Source organism: Eublepharis macularius, chromosome 9 (genome assembly GCF_028583425.1).
Source record: "Eublepharis macularius isolate TG4126 chromosome 9, MPM_Emac_v1.0, whole genome shotgun sequence".
NCBI classification, from domain to species: Eukaryota; Metazoa; Chordata; class Lepidosauria; order Squamata; family Eublepharidae; genus Eublepharis; species Eublepharis macularius.
The window spans coordinates 34,865,576-34,893,566 of NC_072798.1; the positions used below are offsets into that span (position 1 = coordinate 34,865,576).

General features: G+C 41.5%; 1 protein-coding gene across 5 annotated transcripts in view; it reads right to left on the reverse strand.

The window, feature by feature from the left end:
- RBFOX2 (RNA binding fox-1 homolog 2) overlaps window positions 1-27,991 on the reverse strand; it is a 252,947-nt gene that overhangs the window by 180,069 nt on the left and 44,887 nt on the right. For all 5 annotated transcript variants that reach the window (XM_054987901.1, XM_054987899.1, XM_054987900.1 and 2 more), the window contains exon 2: window positions 23,672-23,722. In XM_054987901.1, coding sequence (XP_054843876.1) covers window positions 23,672-23,722 — 51 coding nt within the window. The remainder of the gene's footprint in view (window positions 1-23,671; window positions 23,723-27,991) is intronic.

Genomic DNA, 27,991 nt, shown 5'->3' on the forward strand with positions numbered 1-27,991 from the left:
CCGCCGCTCCGGAAGGCTCTGCCGAGCTTCTTCACTTCCCGCGGCTCTCCGCAGCGTTCTCGGACGCTTTTGCGACTTGCCTCTGCAGGAGCCGGGTCCTAGCTGACTAGGATTGTCGGCTCCTGCGCTCGCTCTGTGGCGTTTCTGCCGCCAGTCTGTCTTCAGAAGGAGGGGGGAGGGGTTGGAGGCACACGACCTTCCTTTCCCCAGCGAGCTTGCTTGCAAAATCTTCAGGATCGCTGCTCCAACGGAGCACAGAGTTCCACTTCCACCTGCAGAGCAGGGCCGGAAAAAACTGCAGCAGCCTGGGAGCCCCTCCCCCGAGGATCGCTATGATTCGTTCTGACCCTGCTCAAGAGGAGGAGGAGCTACCCAGTAGTCCTGACTGCCCTACTCCGGACCACTGGAGAAATAAGGATCTTTTCTCTATCCCTTCCTTAAGATAAGGAGTACAAATAGGTTAGAAACTTTTATAGTACTTTATATTAATACCAAAGGCGATGATAATCAGTTGCATTAAGTAATAAACAATGTTACTGTTAATAACCATTATTGTTAAAAATGGAAAGGATAAGTTGGAATAACAAAATAATGAGTCTTATCATTAAATAACAAGCAGGAATAGATATGAATTTTGTATGTGCAGTATAAGTGGGAAATATATACTACTTAAGCTAAACTATCATTTTAATCACCACTCTAATATTGATAAAGGTTACGATTTTTGCTACTTTGTATTCTAACAATCCTTGTAGTTGTATATTTGTTTTGATTGTTCCTCTCCCCACCCCCTGCTTTTTTCTGTATTTCCTTTTCGTTTTAAATTTTAAAAATTAAAAACCCTGGAATAAAATGTTTAAAATTTGGCTAAAATTCTTGTGGAAGCTAAAAGTCTTGTAGGGGCAGCCGGGATTGGTCTCTTCCTTATGTTTGTTGACAGAAAGGTAAAACTGGCCACCTTAAAAGTAACATCTGAGATGGCATCAGCCAATAAAAACTCAATGGATTCCTCCTCTGAATCAGAGAAATCTGTGAGGAGTGGGTTCAAAAATTTGTTTCTAATGAACTCATAAACGGGGCAGCATAAAATGTAGTGAACAATATCTACCAAATCATTGGAACTACAAGGGCAAAGGTACTGTGCCTCTGGTATTTTTTGATATCTACCCTGGATATATGCTGATGGCAAGGTTTGGAAATGCACTTGGGTAATTTCCTTCCTTAAATGAACGTTAGGAAGGTCAGCTAGTTAATGCTACGAAATTTATTTTTCTTAAACCTACAGTACCAAAGAGAGAATTTAGAGTGGCTCACCTGGTTAATATCACGTAAGGCATTCTTACCAAAAATCCACTCCCGTATTTTACCTGAATTCCAGCGCTTTACCGTCTCTAGAGAGGGCAGGGAATACAGATGTAAAATAGGTGATAGTAGTTTAGACCATTGGTTCACATCACTATAATATTGGAAACTATATTTTACCAAATGGTCACCCTGTGGTCAAGCTGTCCAGCTGTTCATCAGATGAGCTGGTGGATGTCCATCTCTCCAAAGCCATTGATGAGATCAGCCCCCATCACCCTCTCCATTCCTGTACCAGACTGGCTCCCTGGTATACAGAGGAACTACGACGGAAAAAACAGGAGTTGAGACAGCCTGAGCTGTCTGGCGATGATCTCGTGACGAAGAGGCAAGAACATCCTATAGGATGCTTATGAAAGCCCATGAAAGATGGTGGTGAAGGCTACAAAGAAGGAATATTATGCAGCCTCCATCGTGTCAGCAAGCTCATGTCTAACAAAATTGTTTAATTTGGTCCAATCATTGGTCTCCCTGTCACAGAGAGACCAACAAATGTTGTATTCAGATATTAGCTGTGAGGCTTTGGGGAGCTTCTTTGCTGAAAAAATCTTGTCTCTTCGCCGTGACTTGCCAGCCACCATTGATATAGTACTAGAGACCCCTTGACCATCTTCGGGACTGATGTTGGGAGTGCTTCAGTTTACTGTCTGGGAAGGAGGTTGACAGGACCCTGCGTGCTGTGAGGCCCACCATGTGCCCTTTGGACCCATGCCCATCATGGCTAGTAAAGGCCAGTGCTGATGGATTATGGATATCCTTGGAGGCTGTTATTAACTTGTCCCTGGAGTCTGGAGTTTTTCCTGGAGCATTAAAGGAAGCCACGGTGAGACCTCTCTTAAAGAAACCACCTCTGGACCCTAATGACCCGATCAAATTACCACCCAGTTTCGAACCTTCCATTTCTGGGTAAGGTGACTGAACGGGCAGTGGTGGAACAGCTACAGGTTTTCCTGAGGGATTCCTTGGCCCTGGATCCATTCCAGTCTAGCTTGCCCAGGACATGGAACAGAGATATTGCTGGTCATCCTCGCAGATGAACTTTGCAGGCACCTTGATAGAGGCAGATCGGCGCTGCTGATATTGTTGGATCTTTCAGCAGTGTTCAAAATGGTCAATTACGATTTATTGGCCCACCACCTCACCAATATGGGTATATGAGGGACCACGGTCAGGGACAGAGAGTAGTGCTAAGGAAGAAATTGTCGTCCCACGACCCTTTAGTGTGCAGTATCCCACAAGGTGCAATACTCTCCCCGCTATTGTTTAATATCTCTATGAACCTCCTTGCCCAGCTGGTGCGGAGTTTCAGACTGGGATGTCATCAATATGCAGATGACACCTAGTTGTATCTGCTGATGGATGGAGGGCCTGGCTTGGCTCCAGATGCCCTGGAGCATGCTTTTGAGACCGAGATTGGATGGCTAAAACAGAGTAGACTGAGGCTAAATCCCACGAAGATGAAGGTCCTGTACTCGAGTCAAGGGCGATTGGATTCAGGACTCCAGCTCCTGACCCTTGATGGGGTGCCAACAGCACCCATTCCAAGGGTTAGGAGCCTAGGGGTGATTCTGGATGCCTCTTTGACAATGAAGGCACAGGTCGCACTGGTTGTCAGGTCTTCCTTTTTTCATCTTCGACAGACCAGGCAGCTTGTCCCTTATCTTTCTACCTGCGACTTAACTACATTGATCCAGGCAACGGTCACCTCTAGACTATACTACTGTAACTCATTCTATGCAGGGCTTCCCTTGAATCTGGTCCAGAGGTTACAGCTGGTTCAAAATGCAGCTGCACGTGTTATTACTAGGGTACCAATTGGGGCACATATAACATCTATATTACGTCAGCTGTATTGGCTGCCAGTAGAGTATGGGATCAGATTCAAGGTTTTCGTACTAACCTATAAAGCCCTAAACAAACTGGGACCTGCATATATGCGGGACCGCTTCTCCTTATATATGCCCCAGAGGACACTTCGATCATCAGATAAACAGCTATTGGTAGTCCCTGGCCCTAGGGAGCCCACCTGGCCTCAACCAGAGCCAGGGCCTTTTCGGTCTTGGCTTTGGCCTGGTGGTACTCTCTGTCTCTGAAACCAGATCCTAGCGGGATCTGTTGTCCTTTCACTGGGCCTGTAAGACAGAGATGTTCCACCAGGCATATGGCTGAGACCGGGCCTGGCCTCCGCCAGCCATGTGGGGGAGAGGGAGTCGATGAATGTTTAAGTCCCCCACCACCAGATGTGTTACCACCATTCTGTCTTAGAATTCTGCTTTATTGAGGGAAGATAAGTTATACTGTGGTTGCCACCCTTGATATCTTTTAATTATTTATATGTAAATTGTGATTTTAATATGCATTTATGATCTGTAAATCTTTGTTATATTGTGATTATGTTTTAACTGATGTAATCTACACTGAGCCTGTTCGTGGGGAGGGCAGACTAGAAACGTAATGAAATAAATAAATAACTTGACGTAATTGATGGTAGACCAAGTTCCAGTTTTAAATGAGACGCAGGGGTTTCCTTGGAAAGGTCCAAGATTTTCCTTAGAAAGGTGTTCTGGATAATTTCTAATTAATTTTTAAAAATTTCATTCCACCCCCAAATTTCTGCCCCATATAGAAGTTGCGCTATCACCTTGCCCTGAAAAACTTTTAGGGCTGGTGGGATTAATTGGCCACCTTTTGAGAAAAAGAATTTTAAAATAATACTCATAGTGTGTTGCACAGCTAATAGAGTAGTATTAAGATGTGCCTGCCATGACTGGGACTCCTGGAAAACTATGCCTAGATATTTAAAGGAGGAACATTGCCCTATTTCATGGACATTAACTGACCATCTGTGCTTAAGACTGTTGTTTCCAAAGACAACAATTTTTGTTTTGGTGTAGTTGAGTCTTAATTCCTCCCTATCACAGCAGTCTGCCAGGCTGGCTAACAACCTTCTAAGGCCAATTTGAGTAAACGACACTGTTGCCATGTCATCCACATACAATAAAGCGGATATTTTCTGATGGCCAATGAGGGGAAAAAGGAATTCTGAGAATTCATGGCCTGAAAAAAATCATTGATATAAAAATTAAACGATAAAAGGGCCAGCAAGCAACGTTGTTTGACACCTTTTTTAATGGAATGGAATCCCTACATTACAAAATAGAGTTAGAGAACTCAGGACAGAGTCCTCAATCCAGCGCCTGTCCCAGTTTTGCTCCTTTTATAAGCAGCTTCTGAGAGAGAGAAAAACCTCGCTTATTATAATTCACAGTGGGAAAAGCTGAGCCTCTCTATTTCACAAAAGAATGAGAAGGGTCACTTTTCTAAAACCATTGAAGTCAGATATATCTCCAAATGTCTGTGGCAGGAATGTTGATAGTTTGGCCCTGAAACAGGAATTTAAACTAGAAAATTGTCGGGCCTCGGGGCGCCCCCTGGCGGTAGCGGCGACGGGTCCAGGGGAGGCGGTCCCGGCGGGTCCATTCTGGGCGCCTCGGCGGGGCCGGTGGGTACCCTGGTCAACAGAGGCTCCTTCCCAGGCGGCCTCAGACACACGGGCGGCCCTTATCTGAACCGGTGGGACCGATCAGCACTTGGCTCCACCCAGGCCAGCTGCGCCTTTCCTGCTCAGGGCAGCCTGACCTCCTTCACCAACGTCAGCCACGCTCTCACTGGCAAACCAAAACCTTCCTCCTCGGCCCACCTCCAGAGCCTCCTTAAATCCCCCTTCACCCTCAGCTCCACCCCTGCTCCCAAGTGCCTCCACCCAGCGTCATGCCCACCACCTGGGCCACGCCCACTGCACCCACCTCCCCCTAGCCCATTGGTGGGTAGCCTGTAGGGTTGTCTCGCCCCCCTCCTGCCTTCCTGGCCTATCGCCTGCCTCCCCTGCGGCGGACAGCCGCCCCCGCCACTGCTGGCGCTGCCTGGGAGGCCTGGCTGCCTCCTGGTTGGCCTTCCCGTCTCGGACGGGCCGGCCCCTTCCCCCACCCTGCAGCCTCTGGCCGCCGCCTGGGCCGGCCCGGTGCGCCTGCACCGGCGTCTGGCGGCCCGGCGCAGCCCCGCCCGGCCTGGCGCGGCCTCCTCTCGCGCCAGGGCTTCTTCGCCGTCGCCGTGCGGCCGGCCACACTCCCGGGCCTCTTCCCTGGCCACCGGCCGTCCTGCTTCCTGGCACTACCGGTGGCGCAGCGGTGGCGGCTGGCGGAAGCGCCACGGCTCTCTGCCACCGCCGCAGCCTTCGGGGTGCAGGGGCTTTCTGCTGCCGCCGCGGCATACGGGCCCCCTGCGGCCCCCGTTGCCAGGTGAGTGGGGCCGGGGTCTTCGTCGGGGAGGGGGGCGGTGGCCGTAGTCCGAGGACGCCGCGCCGGGCCTCGGACAAAAATATAGTGTTGATTCTACAAACACATATATGTTCCTGGCTTTCACTGGAAATTCCCCAATTAGTTGGCTCCTGAAGAGTACAAAAAGAAAAATCTGACATATATGTACTTTCCTTCATACTATTAAACACATAGCTTTCGTTTGCTAGAGGCTTTCCAAGGCAGACTGTGTTTCCCAAGTTTTTGAAGAGAGGTATAAACAAACATTCCTTTCAGACAACTATTAACTAGAATGTCTTGGTCTATATATGTAAAAACCTATAGCATTTCATCAGTTGATACACAATGTGAGTCAGCCAGCGAAGCCAAGTGACTTCATATTATTCTTCATATTATCTATGGGTTTTGTGACACTTGTAGAATAGTAACGAAAACATGATGTATTTGATATGCATACCCACTGTGCAATGTTTCTCAGTAACAGCAACAGCAATTCCTACTTTATAACTTTACAGGTTAGATGAACACCTAATTTACCCCTATCAGGTAAAAAAGACGCCTAGCAGATCTTGAAATCCTTGCAGCAAAAAGGGGGGAATTTAGTGAATAATGAAATTGGATTTTTGGATCCATTTCTTGTAATCTGCACACTAACTCCATAACTTGAATTTACAACAAGTATCAGTATCACATAAGATAAATTATAAATAATACTCTGTTCTAGGACACATCCACCTCCTTGTGTAGTCTATACAAAGGAAAGTTAAACCCCAAAGTCAACTTTCTATATCTAGCAACTGCCTTTTCAATCAAAGAGATTCTACATCTTTAGGTCACACAAGGTTGTGATTGAGTCATTTTTCTTTGCTATGTTCACCTTTAAAGGCTATTATAAAGCATTTTAGAAGCTCTGGGGCACAGAGGCCAAAAGAGGCAAACATTACGTTCTACAATTCTAACTGCACCTCAGTTCCTTGTTTAAGCTGCTCAGAGGACTACTGAAATAATGGAAAGCAAAACATGCATAAAGATTTATGTAAGTAAAGATAAGAAATTCTGCCACACTTCAAACAAATTAAAGCAATTAATAATAAGACATTAGTTCAGAAAATATATATTGCAGTGAAGACAGTGTCTATCTACAGGAATATTCTCCACTAATGTTATTAGGTATTTGTTTAACTCTTATCCATCAATTCAAACACTTCTCAGCTTAGGATGGGTGCAGGCATAATGTTATTGATCTCTTAACCATGATGAACACTTATCATCATTGAGCATAGCAAAGCATAACATTTATTCTACCCCCTGGTTATTGTGAACCATAATGAAGTTTACCTTCAGTTTGCAAATCAGCTTTACACACTGGTTAACAACTAGGTACATTCTTGGCATTAAAACCTGTGCAGATATGTACTACACAATGATTAAGAATAAACTAGAGAAAAAAGGGATGAAAAGGAAAGGCAGAGTGAGAAGGGAGTATGTGAGCAAGTGGTCTGCTACCAATTTCTGAAACATCATTAAGAGATACAGGATGTTACATCTGCGCTGGCCTTTGTACTACATTTGCAGCCCTTACTTCCAGCAGCCTTCATAAAAACCAACCTATCATCACTGCAGCCAATTCAAGGTGCTTAGCTAAGGTGTAAATTCTTCACACATGGGAACTTGCAGGAATCACTCTCAGAAACACAACTCCAGATGTAAAGGACACTCTTGCACTGTCTGATACCAATCCTCAATGTGGGGAGGTCTACCATACGCATACTGTCCAGATCCTACAATGAGCTTGCAGATGAGTTTTCTGGTTCTCACTTGCTTCTTGAATTTGTGAGCTAAGAGCCAAAAGATGTTGAATGAAACAGGGGAAAAAAGGAGCTTCAGGTCATGCCCCTACCAGCTGACTGACTAGCAAATTGCTGAGCTCATCCTGGACAGGTATAAACCACAGCCATGACACTCAGGCTGGCCACAGACACGCACTTTCTTATTTCTCTGGGCTTGGCAACTTCTCCCCCAGGCTACACAGGGAACAAACCTTTCTTTCCTTTGAAAAATGAAACACAGCAGCATCTCTTCTCCAAGCCAAAGACCTGTCCTAATTTCCCTCCAACCCCTTCAGGAGAGCTCAGCAGGCATCAGCAGGAAACACATATTTGGAAGTAGCTGTCTTCAGTTCAGGAGGACACTTGGCTTGGATCCTCCCAACATTTTGCGACTGGCTGCATGCTCCATGACAGGCATTTTGTTGTGGTTTCCATTACACTTTCTCAATATTCTGCAAGTTCTCACAGTTTCAACAAAGTTAGGGACTCCTGTCATATGCAATATCAATGCAGTTGAGGATCAACTGCATGCCTGTGAATGCCTTGTTATATTCATGATATACCCAAAAAGGATGATGCTCAAGAGCAGTAGTAGGAAATTCAGATGGAAACACTCCTTTATGCATTTTGGGCCCAAACACTTCAGGGCCTAGTTATCATCTTACTGAAACTGCACAATTATAGAAGCAGTTGACAGTTTAATTACAGTTCCCTCCAAAGAGCAGGAAATCTCTTAGGACTGGTAACAACTTAAAAGACATTGCACAAGGGTTTCAGGTTCACACCCACTACAAGGACCAGGAGCAACTCAGACATGCATATTTCCTGTGGCACAGTCCGCATATGAGAAGGTTCCAAATGAAAACTGCAATCCTTTGTGGAAAGTGTACTATGTCAGAAAAGGGGCTTTTGCCCTTTTTTCTTCTGACTATAATTTCTATCCTGAGCAGTATGATACTGTCACAGAACATGGTTAGAGGGCTCGTGAATACAACAGGTCTTCCTGAAGCTGAGCAGGACTGGGTCTAGTCATCACTACCTTGATGAAAGTAGGAATTCAAATGTAATAAAATAATAAACTGTAAAAATACAGATTGCTTGGGGAATGGAGTACCATTTCTGACTTACTTTAACAAAAGGGCACAAACTTTCCTAAAGTGAGGAAGTGCTCAGCTTCCAATAAATAAATATAAACAATTTTTTGCTCTATTATTGAGAAATTGTATCACTTTCCATGAACAGTAACATGAGCATCCAGTAAGTGACCCGTAACAGTAGCATAGCAACATTTCATACAGCAAAGGCTGCTGGGAGAGCAAAGAGCATTTTCCAAGCACATAATACCTCTGTCTGCGTTCTGGGAAACAGGTCTTCCTACAACAAGGAAGACTAAATTAGAGAAAACATATTACCCTCCCCCCTTACAAGGGAGCAGTAACTACCCAGTTTGTGTAGAAAATGTCACCAGAAAATGGCTCAGTCAGGATGCAGCAAATTTTTAAAATATATAGAATACTTATAAATGACTCCCTTTTAAAAAGCCCTCTGTAGACAAATAAAAATGTGTACTGAAAGCTTCTCTGCTGTTAACAGGAAGCAACAAAAGATAGGGGCTAGAAGATACAAGCAGTTTTTTTAATATAACCCTCCTTGGAGCTCCAGCTCTCCTCGTCAACAATGCCTTCTCAAAGCTACATGACAGCAAAGTGCAAATGCAGCTCAATATTTCTTCAGTAGCAGTAAGCAGCTCATCACCATACAGATTTCAATGAGTTAAAAGCTGAGATTTCTGCTAAAATTGAACCAAGAACTAAACTGTGATCTTCTGTGTGGGTGGTAGCAGCAACTAAAATCACTCCCTTATGATTGGCTGCACTGCTGACGAAAGGGGGTGGAGGAAGACACAGGTCACAAGACCCTTTCTGGTAAATAGCAATATGGCATCTGCTCAGGTTTTCATTTAGTCTGTCAGTTCCTTTTAACACGGGCACTGGAAGAAAAAAGCCTCTGACCTTGGTTGGGAAGAAAGCCCTTATCCTCTAATTATAGATTTCGTTCAGCACACAACCCAGCACGCAATTAATACGAGCAACCAAGAAATAGCTTTCACCATGCCATAGAATCACCACTATAGACTATCATTTATGGAATATAAATTCACTCTCTACCATCTCCTCTCATTGAAATGGCACCCAGAATAAAGCACACTACATTCACCTGCCATTCTCTGTCTGGAGTAAATAATGTATTCAAATGTTTCTTCCTTCTGCTGAAGAGCACAGTTTGGGAGAAGATGCCCCAAAGAGTAACTGTAGGCAAAATACAGATATCGTGATGCTTTTGAGGCAAGACACTGATAATTTGTGAAAGCAAAAGATGCTTGCCAATTCGAAAGACACAGCTGATACTTTAAATAAGCAAAAGCCTTCAGCACAGATTTCCTCTATAGGTAACAGCAAGATCATAACTTCAGCAGCTGAGTAAGATTCTAGCCTATGATCCAGGCAGCAGCTACTGAACCATTATTAGTGTCCTACAGGCAGCAGCCAAAAGGTACAGACAGTCTAGAGAGTTTGTACTGCCTCCTCCTCCATCCTTTTGCTGACAAAAAAGGCAGAGCTGCCACTCCTTACAGAGAATAAACTCCCTCTGCCCCTATAGAAAGGTACTGGACAAACAACAGAAAAGAAAAAAAACTGTTTTATCTTCTCAAGTGAAAAGGGAAGAAAATAGGGGGAAATAAGGTTCAAGATTTCATGAACAAGAGTAAATGCTAGAACAGTTGAGAAAACGTGGTGCCATTTTCTGCCTTTCCCTTCACACTCTACCTCATGTGAGGCTTGAGATGTGGGAACTGGAAGCACCTGGGAAACAGCAATAAGATTCTGCTGAAAAAATCCATGGAACGCAGAGACCATTGGGTGTGTATGGTCAAAATCGTTATTGAGATTACTCATTACTCCTGCACAGTCCGGAATATTCCTTCGTTAACTGAAGGGCTTGGAAACTGTTGAGTAGATGGTTAGAGCACAGATGGAGGAAAACTCAAAATGAAACTGACTAAATATGGTGAGAGTATATTATCATGCCAACTCTGTGGTACTGATAGCAGTAGTGAAGCAAGCTCACTTCTCTGCCACCATTGTGTCCACACAATGCCATCCAGTGGAACTTTTCCAGGCTGTGAGAGAGCTCTAATCCCAAGCTGGTGAAGAAGTTGACCCAGAGAACATGCAGGGCCACTGTAACTTTTTTATGATGTATTTGCAGCTAAAATTGCTCTCATCCACTTTGATGCCACAATTGATTCAGTTAAATCTCAGGATGCTATTGAAGCACAGGCTGGTCCTAGTTGCATCATAGATAAATTTCTCTTGGTGAGATCTGATAAACAAGCTGCTTAGAAGTGTACAGATCACATCTAGATTCAACCCTTGCATGTATGGCTGTCAGTGTCAAGATGAACTGGCTTGGTCAAGTGGATCTGGTGATAAACTCCTTTCTTCAGAAGTGTTCTGAAGCTGTTTTGAAACAGACAGTTGTAAGACCCCTCCTGAAGAAAGTGATCCTGGACCACTGAGTGGTGACTCTGCAGCTTAAGGCAGTCTTAGGGATTATCTAGACTCATCTCAATTTGGATCTTGCGCTCAGGGCTAGGGTGCCCATCTCATGTGCTGGAGAGGCAAGGTGGCTCACCAGGTGGTCAGGCAGTCCAAGGTCATACACATGCAAGGCAGTCCAAGAGAAGTCGACAGGCACAGTCAAAGCGCAGGTAATCAGTCCAACAGAGAGGCAGACAGGTGAGGGTCCAAAGGCTAAGCCGAAGTCAGTATCCAAGAGTTCAGTCCAAGGGGGAACAAGGTACAAGGCAGGGTCACGAGCTTCCAAGCACAGAGACACCAGTCACAGGGAGTGGTGAACAAAGTTGCTTCCACGCTGAGCTCTGCTCAGCATCTTCCTTTTATCCTTGCCCTCACACAATAGGCTGCGGCATAGGTGTTCCTTCTTCCTCTGAGAGCACCTCATCCTCATCCCCCACCAAAGTCCAACACTGCACGCACAGGCATGCGCTCCTCCGTCACTCCCAGAGTACCACCCTTTCCCGGCCTCTCCATAGCATGGCTGGCTTGGGGGATGCTGTCAGTGCAGGCTCCTCTGTCAGCAATTTCCCCTCAGCCCTGCCTGAACCCATGGTCTCGGAGGCTTTTCCCGCAGATTCCTGCTGTTCTGGTCACGACCTCTCTGACAGTGGCTCCACAGCCGACTTTTCAACTTCCTTGTCCTCCGAGGAGGACGCAACAACTGGAAGTGAGGTGGGGGCTGCGGGCTGGCTCACAACACTGGATTCAGGCCTAGGTTTGGGACAGACTGCCTGGAAGCACCACACTCATTTTGCCAACTGATTCCAAAAGGTAATGCTCAGGAACCTTTGCTCAGCATAGTAGCATTTATGGCATCCATCTTGTCCCGAGCTATTTACCTTCTATATCAGGGGTGGGGAACGTCCAGCCCACGGGCCAAAGTAATTTGGACTGGCTCGCGGAGAGCGGCGGAGCTGCAGGCAAGCCCCCCGATCCTTCCCCCTCCCTGCTCCCACTTAACCACTGGGTGGAGGGTGCGCTCCCGCACTGTGAGAGCAGGCAGCGGCGGCGGTGAAAGCAGGCCGCTCTTGCTGCTGCCACTGCCTGCTGTTACCAGCACCACCCGCTGCCGCCACAAGCGACCCGCAGCGCTGGCAAAAGCCGACTGTGCCACCACGGCGAGAGCAAGCGGCGGCGGCGACAGTGGGGGCCACTGGTGCTGGCAACAGAGCTCCTGCTGCTGCCACCGCTGCAAGCGGGCTGCAGCAGTGGTGGCAGGGAGAATGGGGACACAAGCACCCTTTCTCTTGCGCGTGTGACAGCATTCCCAGAAGTGACGTCATCACACACACTTCATGATGATGTCATTTCCAGGAGCGACACCACGCGCGCAGGAGAAAGGGCCCTCCCCATGCGGACAACATAAGTTGGCCCTCGGCGGGAAAAAAGGTTCCCCACCCCTGTTCTCCATGAAACTACTAGGAGAGATTGTCTAGGAATATGAAGTGAGATGTCATCAATATGCGGCTCTATTTCTCTTTAACAGCTAAGGTTAGGCTTGTGGAACTCCTGAACAGATACCTGGGGAAGATAACTGGATGGATGTGGGCCAATAAACTGAAGCTCAATTCAGGCAAGACTGAGGAGCTCTTGCTCAATGTTACTCAATGATACCCAAGATTTTAAGAGGTTCCATCTTTAAAGCTGTTTTTTGTTCTGCTCCTAGCTTGAGGATTGTTTTATCAATATCATTTTGGACTGTTCCACTTTATGTGCTTGTATGCCCTGGTTTGCTTTTACTGACTGTTTTTATTGGCATGATATTTTTTCCAACTGTAAATTACTTGGAACTGTTTTATTGATACAATTTGTTTTTATTGTCAGTTTGCATGGTTTTACTGTTATAAACTGCTTCAAGGGCATCTGGAGAGACAGTATACACGTTTTCTAAATAAAAAAACTATTTTTGCCTAAGTTGGCAAGTATGGAAGAAAAACTAGATGAAACTTTGGAAATCTGTGATCAGATCTCTCATCTCTAATTTTTAAAGCAACTGACAACAGCAAATGCTGTGCAACAGTAGAAGGTGACTAACCCTTTCCCCATGCCATTTTGAAGATGTAAAACACCCTCCCAAGAATATTTGCTCTGCTAAGGAATAGCAACTTGAAAGGGGAAAGATTTGCATCAGGTAAACAATAGAGTGGGAAAGTATTAATACCCCATCATTGTGATCCAGATCCAATTCTGTCCTCATCCAGTGTTCCTTTTAAGAGAAATTTCAAGAGACAGCAGATGTAACCACCGATCCCAGCATGTCATCTAATTTGGCCCTAGGGGAGGGAAATGGGGTATTTTTATGATTGTGCCAAATCATCAACAATCCTGTGCCCCAAGAGTTTTTTTTAAAAACCAGGCCAACAGCATTTATGTGGCTTTTCAAGGTTGCTGCAGTATATCCAGTTAGAGCACTTTCTTAGACACAGCTATCCACTTGCTTATGCTTAACAACCTGATAGAGTCAAAGGACAGAAGCCATGCTAGTATAACAGTTTAAGCTGCTAGAGTTAGACCAGGACACTGTAGCAAGCTTGAATAACTTGGATTAATTAATTATAATTAACCAGACCATGAGTGAGTCTGCGGTCTCCCCATTTCCATACTCATCTGCTCACCGCACTCACAATGAAAGTGAAAAGTTGACATTTTCTAGGCTAGCCTGCTGACACGTATAGACATGAACAACCTATGGGTATTGCTCAATAATGCAGAATTGCCAAAGAGAATAAAGAAACTGATTTGAAAGTTTTGCTACCGGAGCCATATTTACATTTTTTAAAATGTGATTAATAGCACAGGCTGCTGTTATATTATAGTAAGTTCTAAACAATATTGTGTATTGCATGGTAAGTCTATTTTTATTGTTCTGTCATGATGCTGCAAATTATTTTCCTCTTGCTTATGAATGAGAAGTCATTTCCAGCCTGCAGCAGCACTGCATTCCTGGGGAAGCTGACTAACCAGTTCTGAAGTTCCTGCCCTTATCTAACATGGTGATTGTTCCACAGAAGTGGAACATTTAAAGTTAATTAAACATAAAAGTCTGCCAAAGAAACTCTGTTTGGTTTGTGAACTGCAAAGTCACTCTCACAAAATGAGAAATATCTTCATACCAGTTGTTCTAAGCACTACTACAGATACACAGAAGGCTAGTCTCCATTTATTCAGACACTGGCACCCACACAAACTGCTCGTGTGGTGGACATGTGACATCAATCAAAGCTGCATGTCATGTGAATGTAATGCAAACAACCATCCTGTAGGAGAGAAATAATATGCCCAATAATTCCTGAGGCAGAAATCGAAAAAGGTCTCAATATGCTAACAATACACAAATGCTAGGTGAACACAGACAACTGCAAGTGGAAATGTTCATGCCTAGACCAGAATCTGGGGGATATGCATTGCTAGAACTGGTGGAAAAGTTATGTTATGAGTTTCATTTAAAATCATACTCATTTATTTTTCATCCTAAAAGTATGTTAGCACTCTGAAACCTTTTTGTATGTTCTCCTTGGATATACTAAGTATCTTAGTCAATGTGACCTGATACAAGTTAGATTCAAGTGGTTTTACAGCAGCTGCTATATTCAGATATATATTCAGAGTAAAATAGATCATGGTTCAAGATCCCAAGAGAACAAAGGTATGTTTACAACTAGGTGGCACAAATATAAAATTATTGTTCCATGGACTTCTTTCTGACCTTTACAGTAAGTGTGAGATTCATTGTTGGATGCAACTGGTAGAGTGAAGCAGAAGGGAACATCATTGGGGCTGAGACACAGAAGAGAAACAGCCTCTTTCCCTGATGGAAATCATACACACATATGAAATTGCTATTATCTAGAGTGGGAGGGGAGACAGATACCATTTTCCCAACCATGACTAACAACAGCTTTCACTATTCCCATTGAAATGAGAGAACCCCTTCAAATATGGTAGATGGCATTTTAGGCACCAATGAACACAAGGCGACCATGCAACAAAGCAGATTGTAGGTAGGTATCGCATCTTTGTTTTAGCCATACAAGACATAGGAGATGTGGCTCATTCCCTTGGATATTGTATTAGGCAAAGATCAAACAGGAAGCTACAAGACAACTGTCATGAAGACACCCCTCCTCCTTACCAGCTGCCAGACACCTGGACAAACACATGTCAGCTACAAGATCTTTTGAGCATTACAACTATGGCATTTACAACAAAGGATTTTAAACTCATTCACAGGTCTATTAATGACAGGATTTAAACTGAAACAACTGTTTACAGATTGCTAGAAGTTGTTGCAGGAATAATCTCTCTTTCCCACTGTTTACAAGACAACTGTCCACATGTTGATTACATCAATGAACTGACCATGCACACAGCCACTCCTGTAGAACAATGGAAATAACTTTCCCCTTTGAGACACCAATACTGACCAAACAATGATGGCTTGATAACTAAAAAAACATACTGGGAGTAGGGGGAGCCATAGAAGGGAACGTAGCTATAGACAGGGAAGCCTTTTTCTCAATTCCAGTTGCCCTACCTACTCCCATTTTAATTTAGTGTAATGGACTAAGACAATACTACATCCTAAAGAGGGTTGGACCTAGCAATTAAACTCTTTTATAGAGTATCTCTTTAACAGGAGAAAAATGTTCTAGAATGAAGTGAAATGGAGAAGCACAAGTCATTCAAATAAGTTATTCTTGAAAAATAAGCTTGCTACTTGGAAACAAAGAGCCTGACACTATTTTTTCCCCTTCTTTTTCAGCTGCTATGTGTATATCCAAGCACCTACCTCCTAAAAGGCAGCTAAAGATGTTTATTAGATGCTATCCTACTTATTGCCAATTCAATTCCCAATTCAATTGCTACCCCCACATAAACAGTCACATTCCATTTCTTCTTCCCATCGCTACTCATCCACAGATATTATCCACATATTCCAAGCTACCATCAACAGCCTGGAAGCAGAATAGTATGCTTTTAGAAAATGAAAACAGCTTCCCAGAGGGAGGATGTTGTCTTTAACATAGTGGCACAAGCCTTGGTTCCTCCCTCCTCCCAAGAAACCATGAAGACAACTGTTGTACAACTGAATCTATTTCCAATCAGCAGTTCCCAGACCATGAGCACCCTCTTATGGCAAAGAATAGTCACAACCACAAGACTTGTTCCCTGTATGTAGTGCAAAGTGAATGCAGATGCTTTCCCCTCAACCCCTGGTAATAAAGAAGCATAGGTTCCAGCTTCCCAAAGCTATATTGTTTTTATTCACCAATATGTAGATCCTTTAAAAGCTGTAAGATTTTGGAGCTGAAAATTAAGCCGCGATATGATACTGCAAACAACTACACATTCTATCTCAGAGCTGGCTTAAACAATCTGGTATAGAACTGTATTTAGGGCATTTAAAGTTCTTGCAATAAAAGAAGATATTTCCCCACTAAGGATCAACAACATAAAAAGTGATCACATATGGACACAGTGAGCACTGTTCAAGGATAAAATATCCTGTTTACATCTCCCCTCTAAGTCAGATGGTGGTCATTTTTTATCCCAGACTTTAATTCCACCATAAAAGGGGTTTTTTAAAAAAAATTTCTATGACATTCAGAATTGTCTTCACTGGAATATTGCTTCTATTTTGTTATAAATGAATTCAAGTTTGCTTTTCTGATATAGAAAAGACATTAATCAAAGCTGGCTTATAGGACAACTAGATTAAAGATCCCAAAGTCTCATTTTTCTTTTGGTTCTTTATAGTGAACTTACAAACAAATGTTTATCAAGACTGCAATATAAACTACAGTAATGTATACCAGAATGGCAGAAAATGTGTGTTAAAAATGGCAGTTTCCTTTGCAGGACAAAAATCTAAAAAGCCTTTTGAAAGAAATTCCACAGATGATGTTATTCTTACCCATAATCACTATTCTATAAAAATGTATCTGTACTATTCAAGTCTTGTTCTATGATGCAAGGCAAACTATACATTGTAGGTAGCATATGAGAGTCTTTTTTGTCCGAAACACTTTATAATCAGGGAAATTGATATTAATTGAAAAGAATTTGCAGGACTTGAGTTACCCATCTCATATTTTGTCAGATAAATTGTTTTAAGTAACTCAAAGATGCATACCTTGCAAGTCTGCAAAGCTGCATGCTTACTACACTATGTGCTGTAAAGTATGTTGTTTATTTTATATCAGAAATACTTACAATTTCTCCACTAGAGGGTGTTTGGATAACAACAGAAGGTAAAGTAGTATCATGAAGTCACATTTACATCTCAGGGGAATTAATAATGCATAGAAAGAAGCACAACTGATAATGCCATGGTGTAAAGTAAAAGGTTAAACAAAATGAATCTCAAGGGTGATTCTACTTAAACTCTATTCTTGATCATTTTTGCTAAGTGTTATCTTTGGAATGTTTGCAAATGATGAGGGAAAAATGAAGAAAGCTCGTTGCTTCAGAACAGTATAGTATCAACATTTTTAAAATGCTTTAAATCAGATATGATCATAAACTGATTAAATTGGTGAAAAGTGCTTGGATTGTCATATTTTCCCCACTGAAACTAGAATTAAAGGTAGTTTTCACTTACTAACAATTTTTAAAGGCCAACAAGCATAAGGCAGTCTCCCAAACCACTTTTTAATTCAAATAAATCAACGCAAAATACAAGCCATCTTCAAGTATTGTTCTCACTTAACAAATACTCAAATTGCCACTTCTTTCTTTACAATACATTTTGGAAAACAACTGATACAGATTTACTATCCATTGAAAACACAACGGCCAGCAAATATCTGCATTCTTTCTCTAATGCCAGATGAGATTCACAGACCCCTTGAAGGTGGAGGACAAAGGAATTCGTTTGCAGCAGTTATTATATTATATTTAAGGTGGAGATAGATTTGAGATGTTGCATTAGGCATAAAACTAATTGAAGACAAATGGGTAGTTTTATCTCATGTTGAATTTTCTATGTTCACTCTCTTGATAATCCCATTCTCCTCCAGCTGACCCCTCCCTTTCTTTCTTGGCTAAATTTAGTTATCCCAAAACAAAAATAAATTAATTACACTTGTGTTTATTCAAAAGGAAACTCCAAAACCAAGGACACAAACCATGTAATGGATTAGGAACCAAAATGGCACAGAACATATACATGAAGTTCTCATGGTTTCTTGTTTACATGTTAAAGTTACTCTAATTCAGTGGTGGTAAATGAATTCATTTCTAAACCAGTTGATTTCTACAATATTCAATTAAATGGAGATTCTTTAAAGCAATAATGAAATTACAACAAACTGGAGAGATGTTAGGTTTAGATGTTAACTTTTTGTTGTGGTAACCTCTACCTTTATTTATTTCATATAAACTTTTGCCATAGCTTTAATAAAATCAGAAATTGTAAACAGGTTTTGTGGTAGCAATAGTTAGAAAATATGGCCATTACAAAACCTTGAAGACTAAAAAAATTCTTTGGCTCCATAATTTTGGGGCTGGCTCCTACAGCTAAAGAAAATTTGTCAAGGCCTGAAATACTACAATACTCCAAACAGCCAAAGATACAGTTGGACACCTCTCTCTTGCAGTCTGTTTACCACCAGAAAACAGAAACAATAACTTATATATCTCAGCACGGTTGTGCATATGATGATTTAGATATTCTGGGAATGGGCAATAGATGAGGTTGGAAGTTTATGAGGAAAAAGGAAATTAAAAAAACAGGGGAAAGTCTGAGGTGGTATATATGGGTATGAACTTCATCTGAGTAGAAGTGATTAGAGACTGGAGAGAGGATTTTTGTTGAAAATTTTCCACAGCAAATGAAAATATTTAAACTATGGAAGGAATGGTTTAGGGAAGGTTAATGTGAAAGCAGAAACCAAGGGCGGAAAACTGATATACTGTCATGAACGTACAAGATAAGGCAAGGTATAATCTCAAACAGACAAACAATAAAAACTGCAAAACTCTTACACATTTAGATGTTCTACAATTAATTCAGCATGGCAAAACAACATACAATCACTAACACCAACTGGAATTACTAAACCATCGAAACAGTCTTTGAAAGACTGGCAATATTCTTCTTAATCTCCTTTAATGTGTAATGTATTAAATTGTTATTTATTTAGATATTTATATCTTGCTTTTCTTCTCAATGGGAACCCAAATACAACATCATTCTCCCCTCCTCCATTTTATCCTCACAACAATTCTAATTTAAACTGAGAGTGTGTCACTGGCCCATGGTCAACCAGTGGGCTTCGAAGGTAGAGGAATGAACTGAACCCAGGCTTCCCAATCCCTAGGCTGACACGCTAACTAATCACTACACTACACCGGAAATAGTAAGAGAATATTAATAGAATTATATTGTAAATTACATGGTCTTGCAAACACTAATAATGTCTATAAAGGGCTTTGTTTTAAAATAAATTTACTTTGGAATAAATGCATGTATCCTCAAAGCTGTATTTTTATTTATCAAGCAGGGAGCAGTCTAATATAACAGATGTAATTTTGCTAATTTATATCAGGGAGAAAGGAAAGTTTCAAAAAAGGCAGCTACTGATTTCCCTTTAATGCAGAATTTAGCATAAAGCCTTGGACACAGCACTCCACCCATGTGGCATGGGACACAGTGAGAGATTACATATGGTTATCTCTATCCCATCAGATCGAGGAGCTCCCAATGAGATTAGTTAAAAGCTTTGAAACCTCATTAATGAAAGCCAAGCCTGAAATGAATCCTCCTCGGAGCCAAGAGGGACTAAAAGCCCCTCAAGGGCAGCCAAAATCAGACCCAAAAGAGATAAGAAAACATGATATAGAATAAATGGGAAAAAATAAGAGTTTAAAAGCAAAACTGGTTTTGAAGTATGCACATGCACTGGACCAACTACTGTCTTTTATGCTCACCAATTTTATTTCTGGGATAACCATTTACAGAGAAACACGCTGCTTATAAAAGAGTAGCAAAACAAAATACTTTGAGCTGGTGAGTTTTCATGCTTCATTTTTCCATTGGTTACCTTATAAATACCACGGGAGATCCTGCTATGGGAGTGACCAGGTGCATATTAGACAATACTTATAAGATGAACATATGTTCATATTAACATAATCCTTCTATAAAGGCACATAGAACTACACAGACATTCACATCTTACAAAATTATAGACTGTAGAATTCAGATGGAAGAAGGAAGGGGAAAGATTACTTACTGTGATGGTTTCCCAGAATATGGAAAGTTAACAAATCAGAGTGAATATTAAAGCTTGATCCCTTTTTCCTGACATGAAGAGCTTTAAGCAGATGTCATTTTTTTACACGAGAGACACATTCAGTTATGCAGACCCCATCCCTCCACATGAATTCTGGTAGAGTGCAAGGAGGGTAGTACCATATAATTCTTAGCAGGAGAATAGTATCATATAATACATGTATTTCTGTCATGAATGAACCCTTAAGGAAAACAGGGATTCATGATCAAAAGCATAATAAGGCTTTATATTTTAAATTTCATATGATTGCCATGTTATTACTATATTTTTGATAGTCCTTGCAATGTGCATTTTAAACCCCTCCTGCTTTCCACCTTTTTTAATGTAATCCTATTTGTTTGAAAAATGAAAATATTTTTAAAAGGCTACTTAAAAGACAACCAAGGCTACTTAAAAGACAACAAAAATCATTCAGGCCTTCAAAGTGAGCATCTTTCGAAAGACACATGAAAGACCTGCAAGTCTGAGTTCTGCTCTTTAGATCCTACCTGAGACAAATTAACAATGCCTATTTACCATCCATTATTTATTCCTAAAGACACTTAAAAAAATCATCAGCCTGTTTCAAGAATCATTATGGAGCAGGACAGTAGATACTATTTCCCTGTGATACCTTTTAAGCTTCACCATGATTCACAAAGCAACCTGCTAGGATGAGGGAAGATAAAATTCCATCCAAGACATAGTAGCAATCAGAGGTAACAAACAGAAGTACTTGTTGTGGATACACTCCTTTGTGTTGTATCCATTGTGGATACTCTCCTTTGTGTGGTGTTAACACTATAACAGGCTGTATGTGGGAGAACCTTTGGCCACAGAAAATGGTGTCTCCTAAGACCCAATAATTATACCTGCTAATTTCTATGTCACTTTTTACTATGAATAATTCTTGATACAAACTGACAATATTAACAGTGCAATCCTAAACAAACTTACTCCAGCCTAAGCCTATTGATTTCAATGGGCTTAGACTGGAGTAACAGTCTTAGGACTGTGCTGTAAATGTTTCCAGTAAGGAACTACACTGATGTGTATAATGACCTAAGGCATTCATCTTACAAAACACCATGTACACATCTAGTTAGCATTTTGAGATCATGACTAAATCTTTACTGCAATACCCATCCTTTTCAACATCTTTTATTATTTTTCCTTTCCTATATTCAAGTCAGGAACAACAGTATTCTAAGATGTCTTTAAAAGGTAATGGTGGTGGGGGGAGGATGCTTCAGGATTTAAGCCCAGGTCTTGCTACATTCTTGATGCCCAAATTGTAGGAGCCTCTGGAACACGCTGCTTTCCTGGAGTAAAAATTCCTGGTCTACAACAACTTGAACTTTGGGCAAACTGTTACATTTCTTCCAGGCCATTCAAATGGCGTGAGAGCTGAGTGGTTGTCCAGGGACTCATTACCTAATCTGATTTACCAGAATGATACAGCACAATCGTTCCAACAAAGGATCCTGAACTTGCACTTCTTGAAACTATAGGTCATTATGCCATTCTTCTTCCTAAACATCTTGCAGGGGAGCCCTCAGTGCCTGAGCAGAAATGGCTCTGGGCTATCAAACCTGTTGACAAACCCTCCTCTTCCATGCCCCTCAACCAGTCTCCCAGTGGGTCCAGTCACAGACCCTGAGTAGGCATAATCTGCAAGGGTTGTTCTTCCATGACCTTCTCCAAGATACAGGTCTCCCCATCAGGGGAGTTTCAGCAACTAATGCTGCAATCCTAAAAACATTTTTTGGGAGGAAGCTCCATGGAATAACATGAGACTTAATTCTGAGTGGACCTGCTTAGGGTTGCTCCCACAATCACTGTTTTTCTCATTCAAGATAAAGAGGGTGTGATCCTTGCATGGGAAAATAGTAGACCAGAAGTATTTTCTATGGGGAACTTCTACTACCCCATTTCAGTCATTCTTCATCTGTCACATGTCAGGTAGAAAGGGACAAATATATTGCTTTACACACCAACCTGCCTTTTTATGTACAAAGAAACCCAAAACATGAACTCACTGTGAATTCAGCCAGTAGGCAACTTTCACAACTGAACAGAAATGTCTCCACACTGACCTCGACCTCAGAACAGGCAAGAACCACTACAGACTAATTGCTATCCTTCAGCACAATTTGAGGATCTGATACTGTTGCTGCTGCTGGAGCAGAGTACACAGTAATTGATTCTGATGTTTGACCAGGTACTGGCTGAACTGTGGCATGCCCATGGGTGTCTTGATTAGTTTGGCTGGGGCCAATGTTCCACCCATATTCTCCATCATCTTTGCAGGGAAAAGGACCATTCATAATCTGCAAAGCCATAAAGTTGGTCTAAGGTTTTTTTTAAAGAAATCCCTCTCTACCAGTCTGCTGTCAAGGGGGGGGGGGTTGCTACATAACCATCTGCCCCCTCATATGTAAAGTTAGTGGCAATACCAGTTTGTACCCCCCTCCCCCCTTGTTTATATCTTGGCTGGGAAAGAATAGAGGGGGCTGGCAACTGGGATATTGATTGTATATATATTGATTGTATATTGATTGTATATATATATTAATGACTCTGGTTTTAATATATTTAAATGTCTATTTTTGTATTATTATATATATTGTTGTAATCCTCCCTGAGCCTGTTCACAGGGAGGGCAAGCTATAAATTGAATAAATAATAAAATAAAAAAGCAAAGCACCATCTAAAAGTTTAAAAATCTCGTATCAGCAGTATCCATCTTTACAGAGATCCTCTACAGTCCTAGAGTTCCAGGTTTTCTCATCACCCAGCTGCCTGCTGACCTCTTCAGAGAGTCTTCCAAGATACTTGTATCTCTTGCTTCCTTCCATATTTCCCATGAGACTGCCCTATCTCATGTTCAAGCAGGTAGGCTTCCCCTTACCATAGTGATGCATCCATTACCTGCTTCCGTATTAACACCCTGGGTATCATGAGTCTCTGCCATATCACTGCCACAGTTGCAAACTAACATTAGTAAGGAGTTACAGGTTCATAGTCCCTGATAGTACCTTACGAAGTGCATTCTGATGACTCTGCAGGGACAGGAAGTCAAGAGCCTTCTCCAGTGTGAATGGATCAGCCCTTCTGGGATGCAGGAGATGTTGCTTCATATGGGAATAAAAGGCACAAGCCTATACTGAACTTCATTATACAGTGGCTGCTGCCATTGTAGAAAAATAGTGAAGACAATCTGCCAGAACTACTGAAATTATTCTTACCTGACTGTCTCTTGGTGGGTACCCATGATAACTGGAGGTCAGAGGCTCATTCTGAAAAACAAGCAGAAATGATTGATTTTATTATAAAAATGAAAGGAAAGAAGGAAACTATATATCCCATTCAGCTGAAAGTAAGAGCTCAGAATGATCTGACAAAGGTCAGTTAACATTCTTTTTTCTTATTCAATGACATACTTTATACCACTTCAGGGCCATCAATTATTATAAGATGATCTGATTTGCCTTAGAAGATGGTGGTTCATATTTACATATTATGTAAACAAACTTTCCTTTATGTCTGTAAAATGATAGTTACCTTCCTCACACTGCTGCTATCAGAAAATCCTACAGCACTTTGGATTGTGTAAGCACTACAAAAATGATTTTATCTGCATTATTATTAAACAGAAGTTGGCAATAACTGAAGTACAACACACAACACAATCATTTGCAGGGCTAACAAGCCAACTGAATTGATATGCCTTGCTAGTCCAATTTAAGATTTAGGGTTGAGTACACTCTCAGACTCTGCAAGCTAGTGAAAAAAGAACCGATATACTACATTTTGCCCAAGTTTTTCTCTGCATTCTATGTTGTACTATTTTATATGAAAATGTCACCTCCCAAAAATAACTTCTGCAAATAATCAAATGGGAATGACTAGCATCTTACTCTGTTTTTCTTACTAGGGTTCTTCATATTTTAGAAGTAGTCCATATTTAGATAATTTTTACAGCCTACTTTCTCATACTCAACAAACAGGAAGAAATCTATCCCTGTACTGTATTTACTTCAGGATGCTTGCATGACTGAATGTTCCTTCCTACGAACACAAACACACAAATCCAAGCACTAGCTATTAGGGAAATGACTTCCAAGTGCAGCATGGTCCCCAAATGTTAGTTTTATGTGCATGGGGACTCTCTTTATAGGAAGTACTATTCTATCCCGAGGGGCCTCATCTGCAGTCTAAAGTGGCACAGTCCAGAAATAAGTTTACCTACATGCTGTTCGAGAGAACTAAATTTACTTCTAAATTATTTTTATTTACTTCATTCATACCCTGCTCTTCTCCCAATTAGTGAACAAAAACTGTATTATTCTTATTTCCTCCACTTTATCCTCACAACAACCCTATGAGGTAGGTTAGGCTAAGACTGTGTAACTGACCCAAGGTCATCCCCTCAGCTTTCATGGCAGAGCCGGAATTCAAACCCACATTTGTGGAAACTACTCTTGCATAAATCATCATCATCATCATCATCAATTTATATACTGCCCTTCAGGACAACTTAATGCCCACTCAGAGCAGTTTACAAAGTATGTTATTATTATCCCCACAACAAAACACCCTGAGGTGGGTGGGGCTGAGAGAGTTCCTAGAAGCTGTGACTTACCCAAGGTCACCCAGCTGGCTTCAAGTGGAGGAGTGGGGAATCAAACCCGGCTCTCCAGATTAGAGTCCCACAGTCTTAACCACTACACCAAACTGGCTCCCGAAAAATAATGCATGACATGTGGAAGAAACAACCAACACCAGATGGCTAACATATCAATGTAACATTGTCAACAGAAAAAAAAAACTTGTGTCCTTACAAAAAAACAAACACTCTGAATGTATGTATGTATTTAATTCAGCATGAATTACCCTACCTTGCTGAAAATACACATGCCCCTGGAATATATGTTAAATTTACAAAAATAAAAAATCTATTTTTTACAAAAGAGAAACCTACCAGGTTACACTTTATTTAAAAATGAATGTTATGCAAAATTAGCTCACACAAACAAGTCAGAATTTATTCAGGATGCAGAGTTCAGCTTTCCTTGTTAAATTTGGGTTACCTTGGTGCAGAATTTAAGGCTTTTTAAAATAATACAGACAAAACTCAGAATTATAACTACTACAACTTTCTCTCAATGAAGAAGATTCTCAAATTCAATTCTCAAGTTACAAAGAGGGATTGAGAAGCCACTGACTTAACACAAATTAGCACTACCTGTAGATACCCCGATCTGACCAGCAAAATTGCAGTTATTTCATCTAAAGAAGGAAAAAAACATACAGACTAGAAGAAAACAAGGAAGTACAAGAGCCCACAGAAGCACTCTGGAATGCTAAGCCATTAACTTTGTGATTTCTAAACTGAGCATCAGGGTCACAATCTAATGCTGTCTGGATATTGTACCCATTCTACATCAGCATGCATTGTCTGACACCAAAGTGACTTGTTCATTCCACATTTTAAAGACTTTTGAAGGTCCCTAAAATATTCTTGGACATGAACTGGCTGGAGATAAAAGCTCATTTTGCTTAAACATTAAAGAGAGAAGTCGGCTTTTAAGGATAATGGTGATAGCTGCAGAAGAGCTAAAAGATAAAAAGTGGCTTTCCATGTATAAATGTGCTCTATATTATTTTCAATCTCCTTTCTTTTTATACTGTACCTCTAATTGAATTTCAGCATGTATAGGGAAAGGGGGCGGGGGTACTGGCAACAGTGGCATTTCCCCAATTAGTCTTTGGTGCTGCCAGTTTTACACATCAGCAACTTGCTGCTGCTGCTTCTTCAGTAGTTGTTTTCTACAGGAGTTGCTATTGTTGGAAATGAAAGGAGGCAGGATGAGAAACTGTCATCAAGTGTTAAACTACTAGGACTGCAGCAGAACAACCCCTTTAACCAAAATACAGAGAAAATCCATTAAAAAGTAGGAAATCTCAAAAAAGAAAGCAGAAAGTACAACACAGAGAAATATCCTCTTTATTACATGCACATATATAAAGTTTTATGGAAGGGAGGGGGCTAAAAGAGGCACTAACCATTCATACAAACAATTCTTCACACTCTTCAAGGACCACACACACGCTTTTTTTAAAAAGCCAGGCTGCTGTCCAACAATAGCCAAACAACCTAGTGAGACAACTCCAGAGATAACTTCAGTTCCCTCATGTCTCATTTTTGCCAATGCTGAATTAGATTTCTCTTCCTATTACAAGCCATTGAGAAATTTAGTTAGACCACCCTCACCAACAATATCAAATCAAATTGCTATGGAATATTACATTGTTTTGCTTACTGCTAAAGGGAATCTCTTTGTATTCAAGTTCTTCTATCTAGGAGGAGGGAACAGTGCAGAAATAAGGGCATGGGGATATCAATTTTGTCACACCTGATTTTATATTATCTGTACTAGATCTGCCCAAACAGTCTGCATACTTTGCTCTGATCTTTCTTCTTTGTTCTTTCTTTCCTCAAAGTTCAACCCCAAAGAAGACAGGCATGGCAAAGAGGAGATCTTCAGTGCAAGATCTGTGCACTGTATCAGCCTTCAATGTACACATAATCTGCTGGATTCACATCTGAGCATGGATGCTGTGCATTTGCATTGTAATCATTTTAAGGGACATGTTATATACATCCCAGTGTGCACTGAAATATGCATATGGATGAACATATGAGTATGTAACATTTCACTATCAAACAATCAGTAGGGATAGAATGTAGGTTTTGATGAAGTTAGTGGTGGAGAGTGCCCTCAAGTCAGAGTTGACTTATGGCAACCCTTGACGGAGTTTTCATGGCAAGAGACTAACAGAGGTGGTTTGTCACTGCCTGCTTCTGCAACCCTGGTCTTCACTGGAGGTCTCCCATCCAATTACTAACGAAGGCCCTGCTTAGCTTCTGAGATCTGACAAGCTCAGACTTACCTGGACTATCCACTGATGAAGTTAGAGTTTTGTTTTTAAGTAGAGCTTTGTCCTGCATGTCCCAGGAGGTTTTCCTGTTTGTATATTCACTTTCCAGGCCTATCCCTTCTTCCTTTTTGAAGACAGCCATGTCTATAAGCAGAACACTGCCTTTACAAATAAGTGAAGTGACTGTACAATGAACCAAAACTTGTGTACATTGTTAGTACTTTTCAAACTGTGTTCCTGAGAACATAAGCATCTTCAGAAATTTATGGGTTCCATACTGAAAAGATCTACAAGAGTGGACAAGCTTCTCTCAACAACAGCGTTGCCAATTTTCTCCTAATTCCAGTGCTCTCTTTCAGTTTGTGTTGGGTGCTGATGCAGTGAGGATTAAAAGTCCTCAACAACACAATGAGCTGAACAAGCACCATTAAACGCACTCCAGCATCCTTTGCAACATGCAGGGGTGCCTCAGCAAACAAAAACTGATGCTGTTTGATGACAGCAAGAAGTTCAAAAACCATTTGCCCTGGCTACTCCTGTAAAATCCATCCATGAAGGCTGCATTGTATCCACTTCAAACATTTGCAAAAATATAACATCACCAATTTGCTCCATTCTTATGC